Genomic DNA, 26,922 nt, shown 5'->3' with positions numbered 1-26,922 from the left:
TCAAATGTGATGAGTCACGCAGGGACTTCAGTGAAAACCCTATTATAATTTTTTTAACAGTGTATTGTCTTGTTAAATCAGATTTGTTACTTAAAAAAAAACACACACACACACACACACACACACACACACACACACACACACACACACACACACACACACACACACACACACACACACACACATGTTGTGTTTCCATGTTTTATGGGGACTTTCCATAGACATAATGGTTTTTATACTGTACAAACTTTATATTCTAACCCCTAAACCTAACCCTACCCCTAAACCTAACCCTCACAGAAAACTTTCTGCATTTTTACATTTTCAAAAAACATCATTTAGTGTGATTTATAAGCTAGTTTCCTCATGGGGACCGACAAAATGTCCCCACAAGGTCAAAAATTTCGGGTTTTACTGTCCTTATGGGGACATTTGGTCCCCACAAAGTGATAAATACACGCTCACACACACACACACACACACACACACACACACACACACACACACACACACACACACACACACACATGTTGTGTTTCCATGTTTTATGGGGACTTTCCATAGACATAATGGTTTTTATACTGTACAAACTTTATATTCTATCCACCCCTGGAGTTATGAGATCAAATCCAGTGTGTGCTGAGTGACTCCAGCCAGGTCTCCTAAGCAACCTAATTGGCCCGGTTCCTAGTGAGGGTAGAGTCACATGAGATAACCTCCTCATGGTCGGTACAGTGTGGTTTGCTCTCGGTGGGGAGCGTGGTGAGTTATGCGTGGTGAGTTGTGCGTGGTGAGTTGTGCTCCACACGCGCTATGTCTCCACAGTAACGCGCTGAACAAGCCACGTGAAAAGATGCACGGATTGACAGTCTCAGACGTGGAGGCAACTGAGATTCGTCCTCCGCCACCTGGATTGAGTCACTATGCCACCACGAGGACTTAGACTTAGCACATTGGAATTGGCCATTCCAAATTGGGGAGAAAATCTTTTTTTGTGGCTGATCGATGTATATCGCACTGTAAAATTACATGTATTCTTTATGTAACATACTTGCACTTGGAAAGGTGGAGCAATGGACTATAAAACTGTATTTTGATGGACAATATGTTACAATATTACAGTAGTTGTAGTTGTACAGTAGTATTATTTCTTTATTGTTTCAGTATTTTATCATGAAAGCATCTAATCTTTCATTTTTTGTTTAGTTTGGACGAACAGAAGTGATTGAAAACACTCTCAACCCGGACTTTGTGAGGAAATTTGTCTTGGATTACTTCTTCGAAGAAAAGCAGAACCTTCGGTTTGACGTGTAGGTGGTCGACCACACTTTTTTTGTTGTTGCCAAAAATCAAAAGAAAAACAAACACAAATTTTTTTAGGAGCATTGAGATTTTTAGGAGCATTTTGATTTTGTTTTCATGATAATTGAGTACATTTCCCCCTGGAAATTCTCATAATGTTATCATTTTAATGTAACACTACAAAACATCTGAATGGTCCTAAAATTAGTTTTAATTTTTGTTCTAAAAAATTTCTTATTTCTTGTTCTGTTATTCTGTCATGTTTTGTTCGTGAGATTCCCTTTTTGAATGCCTTTTTGACGCAATGGTCCATTGACTTTATGTGGTATACTGTATATGCAAACCACAGAGATGTGCAAGTATATTTAATATTCTCTTTTTGCTTATTTGACCCAGATACAATGTGGACTCTAGAAGTTCAAACATCTCGAAACATGTAAGCAATGTTTTTTCACATGCTGATACCTGTGTGCTAATGAATAGACCATGGTGCAATGGCTTGTAGTTTTACTAGTGTCTCGACAAATTAACAGTTTGATTTGATGTCTTTGATTACTCTGCTTCAATGGATGTGGATGACAGAAGGTAAAAGTTTTAAATGAGTGTAATTCATCCTTTGCTTGTTTTCTGTCATGCCAAAATTAGTTACAAAGAGAATGCTATTTGTTTTTTGTTCTCATGCTTTAAAAAAAAAAGTGATTGTGTCACATTCAAAGCACAAACCCTCTATGTCCTTTAAAACTGCATGAAATTGTCTATCGTGCTTTTCAAAGTCAGTTCTTTGTCTTGTCTTGTTTTGATTTTTTTTTTTTTGGCTTGCTTTTAGTATGCATTGCCATGTCATTGATTCACCCCTTCCATTGCGTAGAGTTTCATCAGCCAGACCTCACCTCTCTTTATACTCAGTGACATAAAGTATCCAAGGTGAGTCCTCATATCATCTATCTGAGATTTTCCAGACAGGTCTGTCACTGCTGATTTAAGGCTTTGGAGGAAGTAACCCACAGAACTATGTGATTTACCTTCATTGTTTTGTCTACTACAACAGTCCTTCCTCGGCCAGACTTTCTGCACTCTTGGAGAGATTATTGGGTCCTCTGGGGCAAGGCTGGAGCGGGTGCTATCGTAAGTCTTTGATTATTATTCACTCTCGATATGACGTTAAAGATGTAACAGTACCATGGAAACCGTTCTTTAAAAATTCTTCTCCAAATCCTATGGGCTTTCTATTCAGGCCACAGACTTAACCACATCTAAGACATAAGTTCATCATGCCCACATGGCCCAGCTAAGCTAATTTATTTAGTAAGAGCTCTCAAGATGATTATGAGACAAAAGGTTTGATAAATTGGGCTTTTTCGCACAGCTTGTGTTTCAAATGTCTTTCATGGTCTCCAGCTCTTTGACTCCACTGCTGAAATACATGCTTTTAACCACAGTCGAAGTGCTTGTTTGAGTATTCTCAGTAACAGACTTTCTATGCCCTTATCAATTAAGAGCAGTTCTTGATATGAGCAGATGCCAAAGCTCTGGCTGGGGTTAAAAAGAATTTTGGCTTGAACTGTGTAAGGATGGCAATTTGGATCTAGTGACTGTGGCATTTTAACTCTAAGATACAGGCTGCCACTGTCCTCTGAGTCACATCAATGATCTATTTCAGGAGAACAAAATAGGATGACTGGGAAGGTGATGCCTTCATGGGGATATTTTGTTAACATTTGACCTATCAGGGGAAAAAACCCCACTGGAATTACCTACATAAATTTCACAATTTTCGTGTGATTTTTGAAATGACAGTTTCCAATGTGATCTCCCCAGTATACAGTATGTAAGTATTCTTATGTAAAGTACAAATACTTATTTTTGACACTGAAACGGACTAGATTGACTTATTGACAGGATCTAAAATGTAAATAATTTTAAGTATGAACAACTTTAGAGACATACAAATCTTTACAAATCTTTATTGAATCCATTAATATTTAATTTGTGAATTTAATCAGTTGATTTTATTGTAGGGGTACAACAGGGGTTTAATTAGCTTTTTTTCTGCTCGCAAAGTATATCACGATTCAAGAAATACATTTAAAATTATATTTAAAAAACATTTTGCGATTTGGCCTTTATATTGATATAGTATAGATAATGGGGCAATAGTTATAGGGTAGAATTTGTCAACTTATGCAAATAATATTAACAAATTAAGGTAATGCTTATTCAAAATAATCACTTCAGTAAAGGGTGCATCATTTCTTCTTAATTTCAACCACATTTGACATTAAATTACAACAATTATCTCAAGGATTCTATAAACAAATACATCTTCATAGTAATTGGATCAGTCACTGTGAGTCCACTTTGAATACATTTCATAACAAATCTATTCGCCCCACTTAAGAAATATAACATGTTTATGGGGGGGCCTTTAGCCCCTGCAACAGTTGGGAATTTTAACTCAAATATTATCCTTTCATGTTTATTTAATCACCTTGAACAAAATTAAAAATGACAAATAAGTTTTTTTTTTCTCAAAATAAATGTGATAATTTCCAGGATATTCATTATCTACTTAATTTTACATTTTAAAAATGGAACAGGAACATTTTGGAGTGCATAGTGACAAACAGGTGTTTTAGAAAGTCCTGTGGTAGTTTTTGATGCTATTTAGTGTTTTGGGAAAAAAATCAAATCAAAGGTGCATTTTACCCCGGGGAGACTTTAGCCCTTTTGTACCCTACTTATAAGCAGAGTTGGGTGGAATCAGATTACAAATTATTAACTATATCTAATCACTTTGTCAAAAAGTAGTTTAACAAATTACTGTACATTTTAAACTATTGTAACCAGATTACAGTTACAAACTTTTAATTAAGGTAATTACTTTTAAGTACAGTATATTACTTGAGATACACATATTTCTAACATAATGTTATTTATCAAATGCATAATTAATTTATATTATGTGCATATTTATGTCTGTTTGGGTTTCTGTGACATCTTAAGGGTGTACGACAATGAACAAGGTGGAAATATAGATATTATTTTGAATCCGTTAAGCAAATTTCTGTTAAAGTTGTTCTAGGAAGTAACGTGAAAATAAAGTAATTAGGAACGTGATTACATTTTCGACCAAGTAATCGGTAAAAATAAATCTGATTACAATGTTATTGGATCACTTTTTTGAATAATTTACCCAACACGGTCAATGAGATTAATTAAATGTTCTGTACAGTTGATTAATTTTCCTAATTTGACATTTTAACAGTTTCATTCTGTTGAAATTTGTTGTTGTTTGCCCTTGCCACTCTTTGCCATTCTTTGAAATAAAAGATTGTGATCAAATGTGAGGCCATGGCTGCCATGAGGGATGTGGGAGACACGTCCCCCCGCACTCTTTAAAAAGATGATTTTTTGACCCCTGCACTTTTCCAAGCTAAACCCATACTGAGTCCATATGGTGGATTTGTATACAGTATTCTTTGCGTTTTGTTACTTTGGGTGGTTGAGCGACCATCCAAACAATCACTGGTGAGTTTCATGAGTCGAAACAACCTTTACGTAATAGGCCGTCAATCAGACAGTCTAATCAACACGGCTCTGTTCATTTCTACAAAGTTGCTTTCAACAATGCTCATTTATCCTTGTTTTGATTCATCTAAATTAATAATCTAGAGATGAGGAACACACAAATGAGAGTTATTTATCGGCATATCATTCTTGATTGGCAGCGTTGCGTGAAAGGCACTGCAGAAAAAAGCAAAGGACAATCCTCAATTTAAGCAGACATTGTAAGTGGAGTTTATATCAGTGCATGAGTCTTCATTAAGTTCTGCTTTTTATATTATGTTTGTGAGGTAATAGTGTGGTCGGCTGTTTTTGCCAATTTAAGCAGATTAATAGATCTGTGTTAAATATGAAAAGCTATTTTTAATATCAGCACCTGTTTTTTACCTCTATGTTGGTGTGCAGTCGACAAATTGTAGGAAATAGATAGATCTGCTGTGTTCTTAGAACACATTTTACTGAAGTGTATAGATATGTAGACATGCTTTTTTACACATGAAAACATACAGATGTTATTGAAACTTATTATAATTATTAAAAGACTATTATTGATGTCTTTTGATAAAAGTCATGCCCAGCAGCTCACAAACTGTAGGGAAATGATAGATTTGCTTTGTTCTTATAATGCATACAACCTCTAGTAAAATCTCTTTGTTGGACTGTAGACATACAAGTTTTAAAGGATTACAAATTTATTTTGATCGTTGATTCAGTGAATAACTAATTTCACACAAGACTCTCATTTGACACACCTTCTGGCATCACCAGAAATGGTCACTGAATCATTAAATGGATCTGAATGAATTTTGGTGAAAGTAGTCAAAACAATCGAGCCACTTGGATACATTTAAATTCCACAATGCACAAGCACAGAGTAAAAAGCACGCGCTCCACAAGATGCCCATTATATTTTCAGCTAATTTAGCAAATTATTTTGTAATACTTGAATCTTTATAATATTACAAATATTAAAAATAAATAATACTTATATATTAATAGTATACTTATAGCATACTTCTGTATGAATATACACTGATCAGTCATAACAATAAAAGCACCTGCCTAATATCATGTAGCTCTCCCTCGTGCTGCCATAAAAGCTCTGACCCAAGCTCTGAAGACATGGACTCCACAAGACCTCTGAAGCTATCCTGTGGTATCTGGCACAAAAGATTCCACCGTCCTGCCTTCATCCTGTAATGCATCCTGCTGCCATCTCTTCCCCAGCTGTTTACTTGCCTAATATATCCCACCCCTTGACAGGTGCCATTGTCACAAGATAATAAATGTTATTCACTTCACCTGACAGTGGTTTTAATGCTGTGGCTGATCAGTGTATACTGTAATATATTAATACTGCACTGTAAGTGTTGGGTCTGTTGGGTCTACACCCATGATACAGTTGAAGACATAATTATTATGAAATTTCAATTCCTTTTCAAATATCCAAGTGATGTTTAACAGAGCAAGGGGATTTTAACACAGTATTTCTTATTATATTTTTCCTCTGGAGAAAGCCTTATTTATTTCAATTTGCCTGGAATAAAATAATTATATTAAAAAAAAATGCTAATGTCAGTATTATTAGCCCCCTTAAGAAAATATCTGTTTGTTTGGCTACGGAACCAACCACTGTTTGGTAATTAACCTAACTCGCCTAATTAACCTAATTAATCCCCCAAGCCTTTAAGTTGCACTTCAAACTGAGGATTAGTATCTTGCAAAACAACTAGTGAAGTAATATAAAACTGTCATCATGGCAAAGACAAAATACATTTGTTTAGACTTGAGAAAAATAATTGTTAATGCTCACAAAGCAGGAGAAGAATATACACGTTTATCAAAGCGTTTTCAGGTGTCAAGAACTGCCGTGAGAAGTATTATCAAGAAGTTTGAAGAGAACCACACAGTGGAGAACAAGACTGGCAGAGGCAGGAAGCGAAAGATTTCAAAAACTTTGGAATGAAAACTGGTGAGAGAGGTTTCTAAAGACCCAAGAACAACTGCCAAGACACTAGTGAAGGATTTAGCCAAGTCTGGGATTGATGTCTCAACGAAGACAGTCACTAGAGCCCTGCACAGGAATGGACTGCGAGGTTGTAGACCAAGAAAAACTCCACTTTTGAAGAAGAGACACCTCCAAGTTAGACTGAAGTTTGCCAAGGACAACCTAGAGTAAAATTATGCATATTGGAAACGTGTCCTTTGGTCAGATGAGACAAAACTAGAGCTCTTTGGCCATAGAGATGTTGCCTATGTTTGGAGAAAGAAGGGAGATGCGCTCAACCCAAAGAACACCGTTCCAACAGTGAAACATGGCGGTGGGAGTATGATGCTGTAGGGATGTTTCAGTGCAGCTGGAACTGGGAATCTCATCAGGGTCGAAGGAATCATGAAAAAGGAAGACTACGAGAAGATTTTAAAAGACATCCTCAGGCAATCAAAACTTGGTTTGGGTCGACATTCCAGCATGATAACGACCCAAAGCATACCTCACTTCTGATGAAGAACTACCTCCAAACGAGCAAAGAGAACGTCCTTGACTGGCCTGCATAAAGCCCAGACTGTGGGCCACACTGAAGACTAGAGTTCATGCCAGGAGACCAACAAATCTGGAGGAGCTTGAGAGATTAGCTAAGGAGGAATGGGCTGCGACTCCTCAGGAGAAATGCCTAAAACTTGTTGAGAACTACAACAAATGACTAAAGGCTGTTATCAAGCAAAAGGGATACACTATTGACTATTAACATCAGAGGGCAATAATTTTGACCTGTATATTTTTTTATTCTTGGTTATAATTTTGTTTCTATTTGTATTATAAACACTCTAAGTTGCTTAAATAAACTATTATGTTTAGAAATGCTATGTTGAAAAAAAATCTCTGCTCCATTAAAAAGCACTTGGGAATTATTTGAAAAATAACTAAATATTTCATAGGGGGCTAATAATTTTGTCTTCAACTGTAAAATGTATCTACCTGTTAAGTTTTTTATATTGTTAAGAAGTTGTTAGGTTTAAGGGTGGTCTGAGACTAGTGGCTATAGATATTTAGGTAAGGTACCTAAAATATCTATAGAACGTACAAATGTAATTACACAAATGTATGTTTAATATGAAGGATTTCTAAAGCTGTAGATACGTAAAAGCAGTTACATTTTAGATGCTGTTAATACTCGCATATTGTACTTTTCAGTATCTATCCAATTGTACATCAATGTACATGACAATGTTATGTATGAATACATACAAATAATAATAAGATTAGGCTCTGATTTCGCGTGTGCAAATATCAATATTCAAATGCTACTTCCACGCAGGGTCGCATTAAAGTACCGCGAGACCCTTGGGCTTACCCCTTCTCTGACCCCGCAAGTCATCTAAGCTGGGAGGGTATCGTTTTTACTCTGTTACCACGTGCTACACAGAACCCTATCTCTGTTGCGCACCATCTGCGTGTTTACATTTTCGACTCCCGCTGCAAGCATTTACACATGCTTGTTCCCGTGAATGTTGACGGGGTGAATAGCGTGATGGATGCCGAGACTGCCCCCCTGGGAGTTGGGGGGCACCCTGCAACCAGGGCCATGGGGCTTCAGCCCAGGCAAGCCAATGCGTCAATCACACGTGATTAAAAACTGTGTGATCATATCGCAATGTATTAAGTAAAACTGTGAAATCACATGTATTTTCACATGTGATTTTTGTGTGGCTTGTGCTCATAGTGCTCACAATGTTTTTTATATATATGTAGCGGAGAGAGAGACAGGAAATCACAGGGATCAGGAAAGGACCTCAAGCTGTGACTAGAACTCAGGTCGCCCATGAGGCTATGGCTCGGACAAGTGATAGCAATTTTTCAGATGTAATGACACAGTATTTCATGCTCAAATGCAAAGCCTTAAACACTGTTTTCATGTGATTACATGTGATTAGAAAAACTACATGTTTTTTATATTAATTTTTTTGGTAACAATTTACAATAAGGTTCCATTAGTTAACATTAGTTAATGCATTAGGTATCATGAATGAAAAATGTACAATTTATTATTTATGGCATTTATTAATCTTTGTTAATGTTAGTTAATAAAAATACAATTGATCATTGTTAGTTCATGTTAGCTCATAGTGCATTAACTAATGTAAACAAATACAAAACAAATATTAGTATTGTTGAAGTTAAAATGAACTAAGATGACTAAATGCTTAATAAGTATTGTTCATTGTTTGTTAATGTTAACTAATGTTGTTAACTAATGTTATCAAATGGAATCTTATTGTAAAGTGTTACAGTTTTTTTTGTGTGTGTGGTTTCGGCACATTTCACATGTGCTCACTATGTTTCTAATGTTATGACATGTTTTCACATCTGTCTGACATGCTTTTGTGTTCAAATATAAAATTCATGTGTTTGTCCAAAAGGATGCTCAGTGTTTGTAATTTAAACGCTTGTAAGACACTATAATTAGAAAAAAAGAGAGAAATATTGATGATATGGCTAGACTGCATGACTAAACCTCTTAGTAACATGAAATAAATTCTCATTAAGTCCTCTCTAATAGCTCATATTTTTCCAGAAAAACACGGTGATCACTGTTCATGCACGCTGTATCGCAGCATGGCATATGCTGAACATTTTGCAAATAAATCCAATCGTGACAAAGCATAGGGCAAAAAAAAACATGAAATAGGCCATCTCATTTTGGCCTTTGTGTCACGCTTTGAGCTGCGCTGAGCAAGTGGAGAGAGCTGGATTAAGAGAAAGGTTGGCGGCAATAGGCATATTTTAGTAGGTTAGTTCGTCTCTCTAAAGAGCTAGTGGGCAGAGACTGTAACACACTGGGGTGGAAATGTGGAGGACGAGGTACTACTCTATTACCTGCTGGTTTCTATGGCAACCCACCAAGACTAGTGGCTTTTCAATTATAAAGCACTGCATTTGGGCAAATACATCTAATTCCTTCTGTTTTTGTAAGATAAGGCCAGGGAGTCGCTTTGGGCTTGTTTTTTTCCTCTAGTATCATTTCCACTTGTGAGCGTGGTGGATTTCAGTAGAAAATGTGCGTGGATAGACGAGAGCCGTACTGTATACTGTCAGGCTCAATGCTGCAAAAGGCAGTCAGAGCAAAATATTTTTAGACAACCTGGTTTCAGTCCAGGAAAGTTTGAGATAAGAGAATGCATAAAATGCTGTAAAACAACAGAACAGGGTGTCAGTGTTTTGGCTTAAGGTTTTAAATTGTTGCAGAAAACAATCTATATGGCATAGTTTTGTGGGTGATTTATATGGGGGTGAATTGTCCCCCCCTTGTAACCCATTTTATACCCATAATGATTGTTACCTACAGGGGCGTCTGCAGGATTCAATCTCAGGGTACACACAGAAATTTGCCTAATAAACCTTATATCTATGGGGGTCCGGGGGCATGCTCCCCTGCGATGACTTGACACAGGGTCTAAAAATGCAGCGCTCCTGTGAGAGATGCTAAACACAAAGTGAAACGTGATGCAGTAGTCAAAATCTATCTAGCGAAGGTTTAAATGGAAAACGATTGAAAAACAATGTGAGTGGACACAAAAACATGTTCAGTTTGAACAGCCCTAGATGAAGCACTAGCTGAAGATTCTCAAAGTTACTCCTCAAAAAGACTTGTTTCAGTTTATTGTAGGTAAATTTACACTGTATCCAGCGCTGTTTGTTCTCTGTATTCATAAATATCCCAACACTGTTTTACTGTGTGAGAATCTTCTCCAAATGATTCAGTGAGAGAGAGGACCGAACTAATTCTACTGAATCACGAATCGATTCAGACCGTTTTGCGTGCCTGTTTGGCCAACTCACTGAAAAGAACCGACTCAAAAGAATTATTCATTCGCAAATTGGGCATTGCAAGTTCTTTTAAACAGCCAACAGAAATATTCTGAGAGTAAATATTTCTCAGGTCAGTTGGAGTGTTCATGGGACAGCCGTACAGCTGCACACACCCCTGGTTACCTGCTATAGTTTAAAATTAGTAAATGCTTTTTCATGATGGTGGGGATGGAGACATGTCCAAAAACACTGCAGTCTGAGCAGGGCCGGTCTACCCATTCTGCGACATAGGCGAGCACCTAGGGCAGCATTGGTTTGGGGGAGCCGATCTACTAAGCCAATAAGTATGTGTTCAATTTGTGTTGAACAAAATGCGCCCTATATGTTCCGATGACGTGTTGTGGCACCCGCAAAGGAACAAATAGACTATGTACTAAATGCCTTACTACCATACTACTCTTAATGTTTTTGTTATACCTGTGTTTGGCAAAAAAACTGTGAGAGTAGTATGATAGTTTGCCATTGTGACCACGGCCTTAGACTTACGAGCGCTGGGCTTGAGGATCAAAGTGATGCCTTATGAATGAATTAATCAGTCTTTTGAGTCGGTTCTTCTCAATGAATTTGTCATTAAGACAATATTTGAATTTTTTTTTGATTATTGTAAAGGCTGATATATGTGGTTGCTTGGTAGATTAACAGAAGTGTTTTAGTTCTAAAAGCTATATTCTTACACCAATTATGCTTAATAAGTCAACAATGAGTAAGGTCATGAGAAAGCCTTAAAGGCCTTTTCTTTAAACAAGCAAAAATCTGGGTTGCAGTGAGGCAATTGAGGAAGTGAATTAGGGCCCATTTTTGAATACGCTCACTTTTTCAAAAGTACAGTATATGAAAAGACATTAAGTATATGTGTGTTAACATGATTTTAGTGTGATAAAATCACATACTAACCTTTTCTATGTAAAGTTATAGCCAATTTGACAACTTCGTTGCAATGACAATAAACCCTAAAACCTTAAATTGGCTGTAAAAATTACAATTTAAACAAATTTACAGCTCAAAAAATTTTGTGCATATTACAAATGTAGAGAATAACGTCTTGATTTCAAATCTTATGTAAATGTGTTTTTCTTGTGAATCAAGCGAATCATTTTTTTTGTCCAGATATATATTACATTTTTACAAAAATACATAAAATTGCAATTCACACAAAATGATTACTTGAATAAACTTTTGCTATGATAAACATGTTTTAAATTTAAAATTCAGTCATTTTTATATTTTTTCCAGTGCTTAAATGTGTAATGAGAGGGTGTAACCCTCCAAAAACCGTAGTAGTAGTAGTAATAATAATAATAAATTAAAGTCTCATTTAAAGCTGAAATTCTTAAACAAAATTTTCATGAGTATTGTAAAATTATCTTTTATTAATATTTATTAAAAAATAAGCATTGAATAAATTTATTGTATTTTAAAATATGATTAATATTTGAAAAACCTTTGTCTGCCAAATCAAAGTCATGTGGTGTAACCAACATGTATGAAACTCATTTAATTATTTATGTTGACAAATACCATAAAAAAAGAAGGACCCCTATAGACCCTCATGACTGTGTGTGTAGTTTAAAAAAGAATATCTGATATTTTGACATTTAGAAAAAAGGCCCATTTTGTTTAGGTCATGTGGTGTACCCCTGAGAAAACTTCTTTATATTCTTTTCTCAAAAGTTCATGAATATTTGTTAAAAAATATGTCTTTTTGTTTAAGAAAGTTTGTGAAATTTTACGTTCTCATGTACTCAAGGTTCAAGAAATTGCCTATTTTTTAATTGATGGTTACACCACATGACATTTTTAAAGTCATTTAATCTTTTTTTTTTTTTTTTTTAGGAAATGCAATAAAAGTTTTTTTAAAATGGTATGAAATGGACACAAAGGTTACACTTCAATGAACTTGACCTGTGTTTTAAACTAGATTTTTTTAAATGTAATTTAGTCATGCATTTTTGCACCTCAAACAACCATATTTTTCAATGACCCAGATATCAGCATATTCATGTGCATGCAATAGAACATGCACATATTCTTTTTAAGTTTTTAAGTACTTCAGAGTGAACTTTTGGTAAATATAAAAAAAATAAAAGAGTAAATATTCTGTAAAATAATTGTTTGCTTAAAGGAAAAGTTCAACCGCACTTCCTTGGTGCATTGTGATCGATGACAAAACATGTACACCAATTATGTTTGGCTTAAATGAAATCAAACTTGGTGTCACATATCTTAAGCAAAAAGTACAAACAAAAGAATAATTAGTTTCTATATTCATGTTTAATAGATCACAAAAAGGAAATATGGTGGCCCAGCAGGCTGCTACTGTTCTTTGGTGACTCATAAGTGTGTTTTAGTTTTTCTTTGTTGAAGGAATATTTAACCTAAAAATGATAATTCTCTTATCATTTACTCTGTCAAGACAAATTTCCTGTTACATTTGCTCTAAAGTTGTATTCTGGTGAGGATGAGGTTATTTCAGTGGGCGAGTATATAAGGTTAAGTGTATCTCAAGATCTTTTTATTTTTAGATATAGCTGTTGCGTTTGACCTTCAAATGAGCCATGCGCTTATTAAGAGTGCTAAGTCGGGGAACCATGGGCTTACAAGCTAAGCAAAGTTCTTAATTCATGCCCCAGATGTATGTGTACCAAATCTGTGAGCCGAGAGTCCTGTAAACACAGAGATGCCTTTAAAATTCATTATACATAACTGAATAAATGGTCACATGATCACTGCGCTTATGTGGTTCCCGCACTTCAGATGCATTTTGCATTTCTCTACATAAGTGTCCTCTTCGGCAGACATTTATCTGCTTGTTAATTGCTCTGATTTGCACCTGTGCAATATGTGTGTTAGTGTTTTGAGTCATGTACTTGCAGAGGAATTTTGACAGCGATTAACCTGATCTGACCGAACGCCATCTCTCCTACAGTGAGATCAGTAATGCATGCTCACTAAAATCCACACCATCATCATCTAATTGGCCGATTTACTCATCCTCTAGTCTATTCCCATGGCTGTACCTGCAGTGTTCTTCAACAGCAGCTTATTAAACACTGCGCGGGTTTTAATGCTGTCTCTCAAACTGTATTTTTAGCAGCTTGCAATATTTTAAAATTCATGTAATTCACCTTTATGAGGCACCATTATACTGATGAACCCATTCTATCTACAATAACAGCAGCGTTTCGCTACATGGTTTTGTCACATCTACGTGCCAGTTGAAGAGCTCAACTGGCTGTGTGACAAATTAAAGCAATAAGCCATAAGAGGCCATGCATTGCAGTGATTTTAATGTGGTTAAGGGGCGTTGTTATGCATGACATGAAGCGGCAACAGCGTTATGATGAAAGACACCAATGTTCAATAAATAATTAGTGGCGCTTGCTAGTGGTGGCTAGTGCTTTTCAAAAGTGGGGAAGTACAAACTATTGTTTTTGGCGTCTGCAATGTTGTTCCCAAAAGCTACTCAAATGTCTCAAAATTTCTCAAATGTTTTCACAAAAATAATGAACTCTATAAAGCCTGAGTTGTAAATAATATAAATAACAGTTCAAAGTTTTTCATCCTGGCCTGGTCCAATCAACATTGATATTTGGTGTCATTGATATGAACTGTAAAGGTATCTGCCACAAACTTTCATTGAATAGCACTCGTTGCACCATGTGGAATATGATCACACAGGAAGTTTGCATGTTGTTTCTGAAAGTTCCTGTACCCTAGGATCGTCTATATTATACTGACATTGACAAACATCATCTCCCAACAGACATTTTTGCATTGGTTAGAGCATGTTTACTTACCCTTGTGGTGTGTTGTATCAGCAGCATGGGAGACCCAGGTTTGAATCCTGCATTGAAAGTTCATATAATCAGTGACTTTTCCACCTGACATTACATTTTTATACCACTGATTGTTGGGTTTAGGTTTGGGGGAACAGTTTATAAAATATACATTCTTCTTCATTGTATTACATCCTGTACAATTGAAAATAACTCACTTTACAACTCACACCAGGGGTGGTTCTTGGGTCAGTGAATATTCGTGGCTTAGCCCAGACCTTTGTGGATATTTATGGGGTCATCCTTTGATGAAATATCAGAATATAATCCACATTATTATAATACTATAGATAATAACAATTGGTTTTTAGTTCTTCATTAAATTATTATTTATATTGTCAAGCCGGTTCTCGCCTCCTCCTTTCCCTTAATCCCTTTACACTTGTCTAAACAGTCAAATTACATTTTTTTGACCTGGCAGACAATAAATTGGGCTAAAATATTTCTTAGACTTACATTGAAAGAGGGACCCAAGCTACATCTAGAGGCCAGAATATCATAGACACCATAGGGTGGGTTCTTTTGGCTTGGGCCAGTAAGCGAGCATCTAGCAATCACTCAGAAAACCACCCTGAACACCCTGGCAAGGTGGTGGCAGATTTCGCATGGTTAAGCACCAGTCATATTTTCTTCTGAAAAAAATCAAGTATACTTCATTTATAATACTAATAATGATAAACAAATCTTCCTGTTTATGGTTGCCAAACAACGTTATTTAATACATTAATATGAATGTAATTAATATGTGGTCACTGGTTTGTATTTATTGGCTACCGTTATTTAACTTTACAGATAGTTTTATGTTAAAATTCAACTAATTATACTGTATTCAAACTGTGGTATTAGGGCAACAAAATAAACTGTATAGTCACATTTCTGAGAATGGGAGCTTTCATTTGATATATGACTTGTTCATTTAAGTGCCATGTGAAAGACTCTTAAATTCAAATGAATATTTCTACCCGTTACCTCTAGGGGCAGCTAATTTGGGACGCAAATGTTTTCAGGCCTTATGTTGTTATTTTGTGTAAAATAGATGCAAATGCGATGGTGTTCTCTGAAAAGTTAAGATCAAATGATACCACTTATGCCTGACCTATCTATATATGGGGACTTTAACGTTTTAAGTGGGAAAAACAAATCACGATGTAGCGTTCAATTTTGAACATTTACTTTTTTATTTACAGTTGAAGTCAGAAGTTTACATACACCTTTGCCAAATACAATTAAACTCAGTTTTTCTCAATTCCTAACATTTAAACATAGAAAACGTTCCCTGTTTTAGGTCAGTTAGGATCACAACTTTATTTCAAGAATGTGAAATGTCAGAATATTAGTAGAGGGAATTATTTCTTTCAGATTTTATTCCTTTCATCACATTCCAAGTGGGTCAGAAGTTTACATACAATTTGTTAGTATTTGGTAGCATTGCCTTTAAATTGTTTAACTTGGGTCAAACATTTTGGGCAGCCTTCTACAAGCCTCTCACAATAAGTTGCTGGAATGTTGGCTAATTTCTCCTGGAGTAACTGAGTCAGGTTTGTGGGCCTCTTGCTCACACACGCTTTTTCAGTTCTGCCCGCAAATTTTCTATAAAATTGAGGTCAGGGCTTTGTGATGCCCACTCCAATACCTTGTCTTTGCTGTCCTTAAGCCACTTTACCACAACTTTGGAGGTATGCTTGGGGTCATTGTCCATTTGGAAGACCCATTTGCGACCAAGCTTTAACTTCCTGGCTGATGTCTAGAGATGTTGCTTCAATATAGCCACATCATTTGCCTTCCTCATGATGCCAAATATTTTGTGAAGAGCACCAGTCCCTCCTGCAGCAAACCTCCTATCAGAAGCTAATTGGTTAATTGTTTAAAGGTTTGACATAATTTTATGGAATTTTCCAAACTGCTTAAAAGCACAGTTAACTAGACTATGTAAACTTCAGTCCCACTGGAATTGTGATATAGTCAATTAAAAGTGAAACAATCTGTCTGTAAACAATTTTTGGAGAAATGACTTGTGTAATGGACAAAGTAGATGTCCTAAACTATAGTTTGCTAATATTAAATCTGTGGAGTGGTTAAAAAATGGGTTTTAATGACTTCAACCTAATTGTATGTAAACTTCTGACGTCATCTATATTTATTTTTTATTTTTAGCTTTGAACAGATCTCTTGGGTCATCAGTGACACATATACAGCGGTGTTTGATGTTCTGCGTCCAGTAAGGGGGACTCTGCTTTTGAGATATAATGCTGCCCGGATTTATCCTGGCTGAATGAGACTCTGATTAAACATGCAGGAAGGATGTTTTTTGGCACTGACACACAAAAACTGAGGGTTTTGAAGCTCTCAGATAAAATCTTGAGATGCTTTTGTTCTGTCTGTCAGATATGCTGTGTTGGAGAGGTGACGGCTTAGCTGGAAAGCAGTGCATTCTTTGCCAGTCTAACCATTAATAGTGAGTTTCATGCCAGAGCATGATTTAAAAGGAATAGTTCTCCCAAAAATGAAAATTATGTCATAATTTGCTTACCCTCGTGTACTTCCATATCTGTATGACTTTCTATCACAAAATGAGATGTTAAGCAGAATATTAGGTGTCGACATTCTGTTATACAGGTTTGGCTTGCCAATAAATTGCCACAACATTTTCATTTTGGGTAAACTATCCCATCAGTGATTTTTATTTATTTGTATCTCTCCTTCCATTCCTTTCTTTAGACTAACGCTACTGGAACTTCCTGTTCTTTTTTTGTGTGCTAGGAGAGATAGAGCCTTCATATACAGCACATGCTGGAATTGAAAACCTTCTCGGCTCACCTTTATAAGTTGTTTCCATAGCAGCAGGAAAGTGAATGCAGAGAGTTAGTGACACTAACAGCTGTCTCGAGTTACACAGTCACTAGTACTGAGTAATGAGAAAGTCTTCGGTTATGATGAGCAACGTGTGATCTGGAGCATGATGAGCTGGTGCCTGAGGCCAGATGTGGACTTTTTGTACATGCCCAAATCTCTCCTGCATGGTCTTTATAATACAGCTCACTAGTGGGATGTCTTTGGACTCCCGAATTCAGTAGCTTGGTTTATTCTTTGCAGTATTGTTTCTTGTAAATTCCGATGCTGCATTTGTGATCTTTAATCATTCTATGCAACATATGCCCTTTTTAATAAATTTTTGTAAGATTGGTAACATTCTATGATGCAAAGAATGTCTTTAGGTGTTAATAAATTGCATTGTGCCATCTCACACTAAATTAATATAAAAAAGTATAAGCTTCACATTTCTGCCTTTAAATTCTCCCAAAAAAATGGCCTCATTCACTTCCAATGTAAGTGCCTCACTGTAACCTCGATTTGCACTTTTTTAAAGAAAAGGAGGGACCAGTCGAAATTATCTTTTGTGGTAATCAAGTTGTGCCACAAATGCTGTCAATTGAGCTTTACTTGTATTGAACCTGAAATATTCCTTTAATGCCGATATTTCAAATATCCATTTTTTAATCATCAGTTGTTTACAATACAAAATCTGGGTAACAGAGACATTCTGACAAATATTACGCAACCAATATAAACAGAATTTACTTCTTTCAAATTCCAATAGAGTGCAAAAGTCTGGTTCCGGAAGTAAACCAGACAAACAAACAAAGTAAACCACAAAAAAAAACATGTGAAAAAATCACATATTCTTAAAACATTATAATTTTCCATCCTAATTCTGACCCTCTGTCAGAAACACTCAGTTTTCGTGCTGGTTCTCCTTTCAGACTTGACAGTAAACACCTGCTGTTGTGTTTGGCTCTCTGCTCTTGACTGACCTGCTCCGCAATGGGAGAAACGGGCCTCAGTTTGTTCCTGGGAGGGTACTCAGCATTACAGGCTCCATATGGTTAGGTTTAGGGTGTGGCGGGGTTAGGGAATCTGCTGTCTCCCAGGAACAAACGGACAAACTTTGTACAACATGCGACCTGCTCTATGTTTAGTGATTCTTTGTCAACATCACATTTACGTGTTAAAGGTGTAATTCACCCCAAAATGAAAATTCTCTCATCATTTATTCACCCTCATGCCATCTCAGAAGAGTATGACTGTTTTTCTTCAGCAGAACACATACAAAGATTTTTTCCATACAATGCCAGTAAATGGTGATCAGACATTTGAAGATCCAAAAATCACATAAAAAATCATAAAAGTGGGGAAGGCACGTGACGCATCAATGGTGGCGCAGCTCTGAAAAGTCACTCTCCACACCACTTGCATTTTTTCAGGTCTTTGAAGGGAAATTAAATGCTAAATTACGTAAAATCGTCGAAAATGTCGACACAAGCCACGCTTGTTCATACTAGGGAGGAGGCTACCTCTCCCATCAAGAAGAAATTCAGGGAGTCTACCAACACTATCTCCCGAGCTGATTTGGATGGCGCCATTTTGACCGGAGTGAAACAAGCCTTGAGCGAACAAAGTACTGATTTAGACAGAATTGTCACTGTCGCTATCAAATCCGCTATAGATGATGTGCTGACGCCTCAGATTTTAGATCTGAAATGTGAAATTGAAAATGCAAATAAAGCAGTCAACGCTATAACCGGGAAGATCGAGCAAATGGGGAAATCGGTCTCTCTGCTCCAATCCAGATACGACACTATGCAGGCGGCTGTTCGCAAAAATAGGGATCAGACTAGCGATCTGAAATCTAAATTTGACGACATTACAACAAAGATCGCTGACATAGAAGACCGCAGTAGAAGATCTAACATACGGCTAGTCGGCCTCAGAGAAGGCGCTGAGGGAGATGATTGTATCGCCTTTTAAAGGCGAACCTGCCCAAATGGATACCTTCCATCGCGAACAGAGAAATTAAAATCGAACGTGCACACCGCATCTACTCAGACAAGCAGTCTAAACGCCCACGCACAGTTATATTCAAACTGTTGGATTATTCCGATAGACAAGCCATTCTCAACGGAGCGAGGGCCGTATACCCAGTCAAGTTCGGCAATGAACCCCTTCATTTCTTTCCGGACTATAGTGCAGACACTACAAAGAAAAGGAAGGCTTTCACTGAGGTGCGCAAGAAGATGGATGCACTCGGATTTCAATCGTTTCTCCTCTTCCCGGCTACACTTAAGGTCATTCATGCAGGGAGACAAAACCACTTCCATTCGCCGTTGGAGGCCGAGCAGTATCTTCTGTCTTCACAGCCTGGGAATGACATCGCTATAGCATCCGTTGAATTGCCTCCTCAACTGGGCCGCTGTGCTGACATGGACATGGAGCATTCCGTAATTTAGTATGGAAAACGTATTAGCAAGCATACTGTATGCTTCTATAAGCCATTCATCACACTTTTCTTATTCATTGATTGGTTTTTGTATAGGTAGAATAGGTTATGGACATTATTGGTTACTGAGGTAGGCTCCACTGTATTTCATTTCTCTAGGCCTCTAACTTTCTGAGCAGATCGAGACTATATAGGAATTTATCCTATGATTTATCTTTTATTTTTTTTTATTTTTTTCTTTCTTTTTTTTACACAATTTGTATTACAATCTTGACTCCTTCCCTATTCTTCTACAAAATATTTCCTTAGTAGTGGTCGGGATCCTACCGCAATTGTGCAGTCACGGCTCTTGTAAACTATAGCCCTACGCTAGCCAGGGGATCCGTTATATCCTCGCGGCTTGCAAAGTGTATGTACATAGTTTTGTTCACGTTCGTCGGTGTTTTGTTCGCGGAAGCAACTAATTTTAATGTACAATTTTTTCCAAATGGTTTTCGAGGCCTGAGCTTCTCTACAGTTCACTCGTCATTCTATCTCACACGTTATGTCTGCTTTTAATATTCTAAGTTGGAATGTGAGGGGTTTAAATTCACCCATAAAGCGCACTCGCTGTTTGGAATTTTTACGACGGAAAGATATATCTATTGCGCTCATCCAAGAAACCCATCTTAAAGACGGAGATGCTCATCGCTTTCAAAATAAATATTATAAGATATTGGCATGCTCATGTGCGCTTAACAGATCTAAAGGTGTCTTAATCCTGTATAAGAGATCCCTAAATGTATCTGTGGATTCAATAGGGAAAGATGACTGTGGGCGGTTCGTATATGTTGCCACTAGAATCAATCATACTAAAATCCTTTTAACATCTATATACGCACCGAATGTATGTGACCGCCAATTTATGGATTACATTTCTGGAACTTTGATTAGTTTTAATGATTATCAGACTATTTTAGGCGCGGATTTCAATGCTTGTGTCCACCCTGAGTTAGACCGCTCTTCCACTGACTCTATCGTAACACCCTCGTCAGTAGCTCTAAATAACTTAATCGGAGAGCTTAATCTTGTAGACCCATGGCGTATTCAAAACGGTAATTCTAAAGTTTATACATTTTATTCTGCACGCCACAAATCGTTTTCTAGGATCGACTATATTTTGATTGACCCGTCCCTAATCCAACACATCAGTACTATTGATATTTTGCCTATTTTGATCTCTGATCATTCACCGGTTATCTGTAACATCACTATAGGTGCTAAAATCTCCAAAGTCAATAGATGGCGCTTTAACTCTACATTATTATATGATATTTCCTTCCTAGATCAACTTAGACAAGAACTAATTATTTTTTTGGAAATTAATTCCCACTGCCATAATCCACAGACGCTATGGGAAGTTACAAAATGCTTTTTAAGGGGTAATTGCATTTCATATTCTGCCAAAGTCAAAACCTCTAGGAATAAACGGTTTGAAGAGTTAGAAAAAAAGATTAATGATCTAGAACATCAACAGGCTTGTACCTTCTCCGACAAGCTTAACAAGGAGCTATCTTTACTGAAAGCAGAATATACTTCTCTATCTATATCCAAAGCTGAGTTTATCATCCATAGAACAAAGCAAAAATACTATTTTAATGCAGATAGGCCTAGCAGACTGCTCGCACTGAAACTTAAAGAGTGCTGAATCTAAAGCCAGCATCGATGTTATTAAAACTGGCTCTGGTGAAATTACTACGGGCCCAAAGGCTGTTAATGATGAGTTTAGATTATTCTATTCTACGTTGTATTCTTCTGAGGTCTGCTTCGACAGAGGAGAATGTAGCGATTTTCTCAGTCACCTGAATCTTCCCACTTTACCAATGTCTGCTCAGGAATTACTGGATGCTCCTATAACACTGGAGGAACTCCATAATGCAGCTAAATTGTTGCAGAGAGGTAAATCTCCCGGCCCAGATGGAATCCCTCCGGAGTTTTATCTAGCCATCTGGGATATTGTGGGCCCCTACTTCTGGAGTCCATTAATTATGCCATTAATAATGGTACACTTCATAGAGATCAAAATGTTGCTATCATTACCCTGTTGCTTAAAAAAGGCAAAGATCCTCTAAGTTGTTCTAGTTATCGTCCAATATCCCTGATATCAGCTGACGTCAAGATCCTAGCCAAAGCATTGGTTTTAAGATTGGAACCATATATTGATAATCTGATTCATTATGACCAGACTGGCTTCTTGAAGGGCCGCTTAGCATCGGACAACATGCTCCGACTATTACACATCATTGATTATGCTCAGTCCACTAATGCTACCTCAGCCATTTTTTCTTTGGATGCTCTCAAAGCATTTGACAGGCTTGAATGGGATTATTTGTGGGCTGTTCTAGAGCGTTTTGGATTTGGTCCCAAGTTTCTAAATATTATACGACTGCTATATAAATGCCCCTCTGCTTCCGTATTGACAGGTTTTTACCAATCGCAACCTTTCTCACTTCAAAGAGGCTGTCGGCAAGGTTGTCCCCTGTCACCAATTTTATTTGCACTCTCTCTAGAACCTCTCGCACAAGCTATTAGACAAAGCCAAACAATAACACCGTTAGCCATTAATACCTCACATCACCACATCTCATTATATGCCGATGATATCATGCTTTATCTCTCAGACTTAAATACCTCCCTACCGGAAGCTTTGTGTTTGTTCAACTCCTTTAGCACTATGTCTGGGTATAAAATAAATTGGGATAAGTCATCCTTAATGGCACTTAATAGTATTACTAAAGCAGTACCCCTACCTAGTGGCCTTGTCTTTGCTACCTCATGCACCTACCTTGGTATTAAAATAGCTGATTCTTTGTCTAAGATTGTCCAGACAAATTTTTCTGAAATCAGTCAGAAAATTAAGCATGACATACAGAGGTGGGATAATGTTAAAATGTCAATGCAAGCCAGAATTAGCACGGTTAAAATGAACATCTTGCCCAGAATTAACTTTTTATTTTTCATGCTCCCGTGTTTTCCTCCCCCCAAATTTTTGAAGGAAATGAATTCAATAATCTCTAAATTCATCTGGGGTGGTAAGCGTCCTAGAGTCAGCTTTTCAGCCCTACAGCGTGCAAAAATGCATGGCGGTCTTGCACTTCCTAATTTATTGCTTTACTACTTTGCTTTCCAAATTAGGGCCATGCGTATTTGGGTAGACACTCACTCCAAAGTACCCTGGAGAAGCATTGAGTCTGAACGCGTCCTTCCCCACAGACTTCAAGATCTGCCTTTCACTGGTGTATGCTCAAGAAGTTCACGTCAGAAGTTCGGAAATATTATCTCAGTCACTTTAAAAGCGTGGTTCAATGCAGAAAAGATTACAGGTCACGTTAAAAAATCTCACGCCAGTCTCCTCTTTGGAACAATGCCCGCCTATTATCTGGTAATCAACCTTTCATTTACCCTTCCTGGTCCCTAAAAGGTGTGTTCACATTTGGTGATATATTCAATAACAGTGGATTGCGCACATTCCAAGATATTCAAACAGATTACTCTTTGCCAGGTACCTCCTTCTTTATGTATTTGAAGTTGAGATCTGCAATGAAAGCATATGGGGTACCTTGGAATTCCAGCCTAGATGATCACCCATTGTTAAAGTGGTTAAAAAATACTGGGGAAATTCAGGGTTCAGTGTCCTTGATTTATAAGCGACTACTTGAATGTTCATATAAAACCCTGAAGGTATTAGCTGTGTGGGAGAGAGAACTTTCATGGTTGGGATATAGTCCTGACTGGGATACAGTCTGGTCAAATCTTTGTCTTACCTCCAAAAACCCCTCGCACATTCTTATTCATTTTAAAATTGTACACAAAATGTATTGTACCCCATACAAACGATATTTGATGAAACTCTCCTTAAACCCTAATTGCAGTCTATGCAACAACAACTCTAAAGGTACCTTTTTGCATATGTTTTGGGATTGTTCAGTTATATCAAAGTTTTGGAAACATGTAGTTGAAGTACTAAAACATATCACAAAGTTGCAGTTCGACCCTGACCCTTGCCTTATGTTGTTGAATGATGATTCTTCATACAACTTTACGCTAGTTCAGAGAAGATTGTTATTGTCTGGTTTCACTGCTGCTAAAAAACAATTATACAGCAATGGTTCACTCCTGACCTGGACCTGAGAAGATTCTGGCTGCTGTCCTTTCATTATATCGTTTGTTTAGAACGCAGCACTGCAAGGATTAATGGGGCTAAAATACAAACGGTCACTTATTGGTGTAGCATAGCTCAAGCTCTAAAAGAACTGTTTTAATCGATGATGTATTATTCTGTGCTGTAGTTGACTGCCTGGATTTATCTGTATGTGTTTTTTTTTTTTAAGTTAACCATCCTTGTGTTTCTTGGGTGTTTGTTTGTTTTGGTTTTTGTTTTTGGTTTTCATTTTGGTTTTCATGCTGTCACCCGACGTTTGTCATTATCTCAAAAATAAAATAAAAAAATAATCACAAAAAAAAAAAAAAAATCATAAAAGTAACACATATGACTACTATATACTTCTATGTTTCTTTTATGTGATTTTTGGAGATACAAAGATCTGATTACCATTCACTTGCATTGGATGCACCATCAGAGCTGAAATATTATTCTAAAAATGTTTGTCTATGTTTTGCTGAATATAGAAAGTCATCATTTGAATGACCCTCTCACCATTTGATTTATTTTTTCACAATGCGCAGTCAAATTGGGAAGAAGGCATTACAACCATATATTTTTCAAAAGTGCTTTATAATATCATGCATTACAACTCAGTCAACTGTACATAACCTGATAAAATACTTTTGCAGCAGAGAGTCAGTTTCAGCCTCTGTGCCACCTCTTGCCTTCTCCATGGGAGATCTGTCTCACTGAATTTTACCGGCATGTCTGGATCTGACATGTAACTCAGGAGGGGGAGTTGTGAAGCATGGTGGGATGCTTGTCAGTTTTAGAGATATACTTCAGTCCAAATTCGTTTTGCATAATTGAGCTTTAACTGGATTTCTGCCCTGCAGGTGGCCAGTGTGTGAATGTGCTAATACAGTTGTAAGTGTATGCACGTTTCTGTGTGTTTATGGATGTATCTCATGGGGGGGTCAAAGGATGTTCTAAAGTATCAGGAAAAGCTGCCATTCAATAGTTGTGGTGATATCCGTTCCTGTGGAAATTCCATTTTAGCTGGTCACAACACAGATGAAACACTAAGTACTGCATGTGCTATAAAATGATGAAAAAGAGTCTGTGACCATGGAGACGGACCTTTAGAGCTGGAATTAATTATCTTATTTGAATATTTCTAAATTTTATGACTAATATCTTGGACTACCCAGACTACAGTATAACACTACTGGATATTTTTGCATGAACCTCATGTTCTTGAGTCAACATGAAATCAAAATGAACACTATTTAATTTCTAAAATGTGAAGTGTGTCATTTCTGTTACACTAACATTGTCGAACGGAATTGCAAAAATAATGATTATTTTCAAACAGGTTTCCCAATTCCTCCCCTTGTCTGTCATTGGTGGAACAAAAGAATATTTTAAAGGCATTTTAAAGGCTTTGTGTGTTTTTGTTTACATTTGAATTTTTGACACTTGGAGTTTTAATAGTCTTGGCAAGTTTGATTGTATTTTTTGAGTTTTGATCGGCTGCTGTGAGAAAACGAATCGGTTACCTAACGTAACCTCGGTTCTCTCTAGAAGAGGGAACGAGTATTGCGTAAGCTAGCTTACGCTACGGGAAAGATTCATCTTTTCTGAGATATTGAAGCCAAAAAATTATCCTTAATTTTGTATCCATTGTCAACGTAGTGCAGCAGCTGCATACCTCAGCGAGCTCATTGGTTGCTCTGCGGCAACTGCTGCAGCCTATAGACGAACTTGAGTGAACTTGCGTCCAATGACAGGCACCCGCGCCGTCACTGTATCAAAGCCCGCCAGAATGGGCGTGGCTAGAGTGCATATAAGCGTAAGTTCGTAGGCTGGAACCCTGGTTTTCATTGAATGAAGCGAAAATCGCTCGTGGCGCGAGCATGGCCGGCTACGCAATACTCTATGGCGTTATTTCCCTGTCAAATGTCGAGAGCGCATTATTGTAGCGCGAAAGTACATTAATGTTATGCGCGAGCGCGAATCCCTCTGCTCGCGCGCGGAATATAATGCGCCGAGCGCGAATCCCTCTGCTCGCGCGCGGGAACTGGGCGCGCGCTCTCAGATACACGCTGCTCTTGAAAGAATTTTCTGCGCTCGCTCAGAGAATATGCCTGCACTTAAAACGTGTTCATTGCAATCGCGAATCTCTCCTCTTCGCTTAAAGTAAGCATGTTTGTGCTTAGACTGTGTCCCGTGCGTTCGCGCATGCCCAAGTACTCTCTCTTCGATTTCTTTCTCTTTGCTCTTGGCATAAACGCTGTCAAAACGGCAACAACCAATCAGAAAAGGCTTCAACGACTGACCAATGAAAACGCGACATCGTACATGGAATCTTATTGGTTGATATTGAACCGCACATGTTCATGTGTTCAATCAAGACGATTCAATTCAATCAAGACGAGCCGAGATGGATCCGCAGAATCGACGATCTCAGGTAAACAGTTTTATTTGTTTTGATGTTAAATATGTCAAATGTATCTTAGAAATGTCTGGGAAGAGGGCGACTGGATTATTTTACATATAAATGACCTAGACTGTCAACCACGTTCATACTACAGGTGCTATGCCCATTGTAGTGAGATTTTTGAGCCAAATAGATTTGAAAGCCGATTCCAAAAGGCAAAAATAATATTTTACGTCTGATAATTAACACATTGTCTCGTGCAATCACACCAGTGATTAAACATTAAGTACGTAGCGAGATCAACTGCTAAATTAAAATCTGAAAAAAGACTTGGGGGGAAAGATAAGGTGGCAACATGCCCCGTAAAATTATGCTAGTCCTATATCTATTATGGCTGTCACGAATGAAGTGATGTGAAATGAAAAGTGTCATCTGCAATAGATTTTCTTTATCGCGGATTGCAGCGTTGAGTGTTATAACGTTAATCAATCA

General features: G+C 37.3%; 1 protein-coding gene across 2 annotated transcripts in view; it reads left to right on the top strand.

The window, feature by feature from the left end:
• Positions 1 to 26,922, top strand: part of LOC127629279 (copine-9-like) — a 102,682-nt gene that overhangs the window by 20,632 nt on the left and 55,128 nt on the right. For both annotated transcript variants that reach the window (XM_052106439.1, XM_052106440.1), the window contains exons 4-6: positions 1,207 to 1,310; positions 1,699 to 1,738; positions 2,351 to 2,427. In XM_052106439.1, coding sequence (XP_051962399.1) covers positions 1,207 to 1,310; positions 1,699 to 1,738; positions 2,351 to 2,427 — 221 coding nt within the window. The remainder of the gene's footprint in view (positions 1 to 1,206; positions 1,311 to 1,698; positions 1,739 to 2,350; positions 2,428 to 26,922) is intronic.

This window comes from Xyrauchen texanus, chromosome 35, assembly GCF_025860055.1.
Source record: "Xyrauchen texanus isolate HMW12.3.18 chromosome 35, RBS_HiC_50CHRs, whole genome shotgun sequence".
Taxonomy (NCBI): domain Eukaryota; kingdom Metazoa; phylum Chordata; class Actinopteri; order Cypriniformes; family Catostomidae; genus Xyrauchen; species Xyrauchen texanus.
Note: the sequence above shows the minus strand (reverse complement) of the source record. Positions and strands in the feature narration are given on the sequence as shown.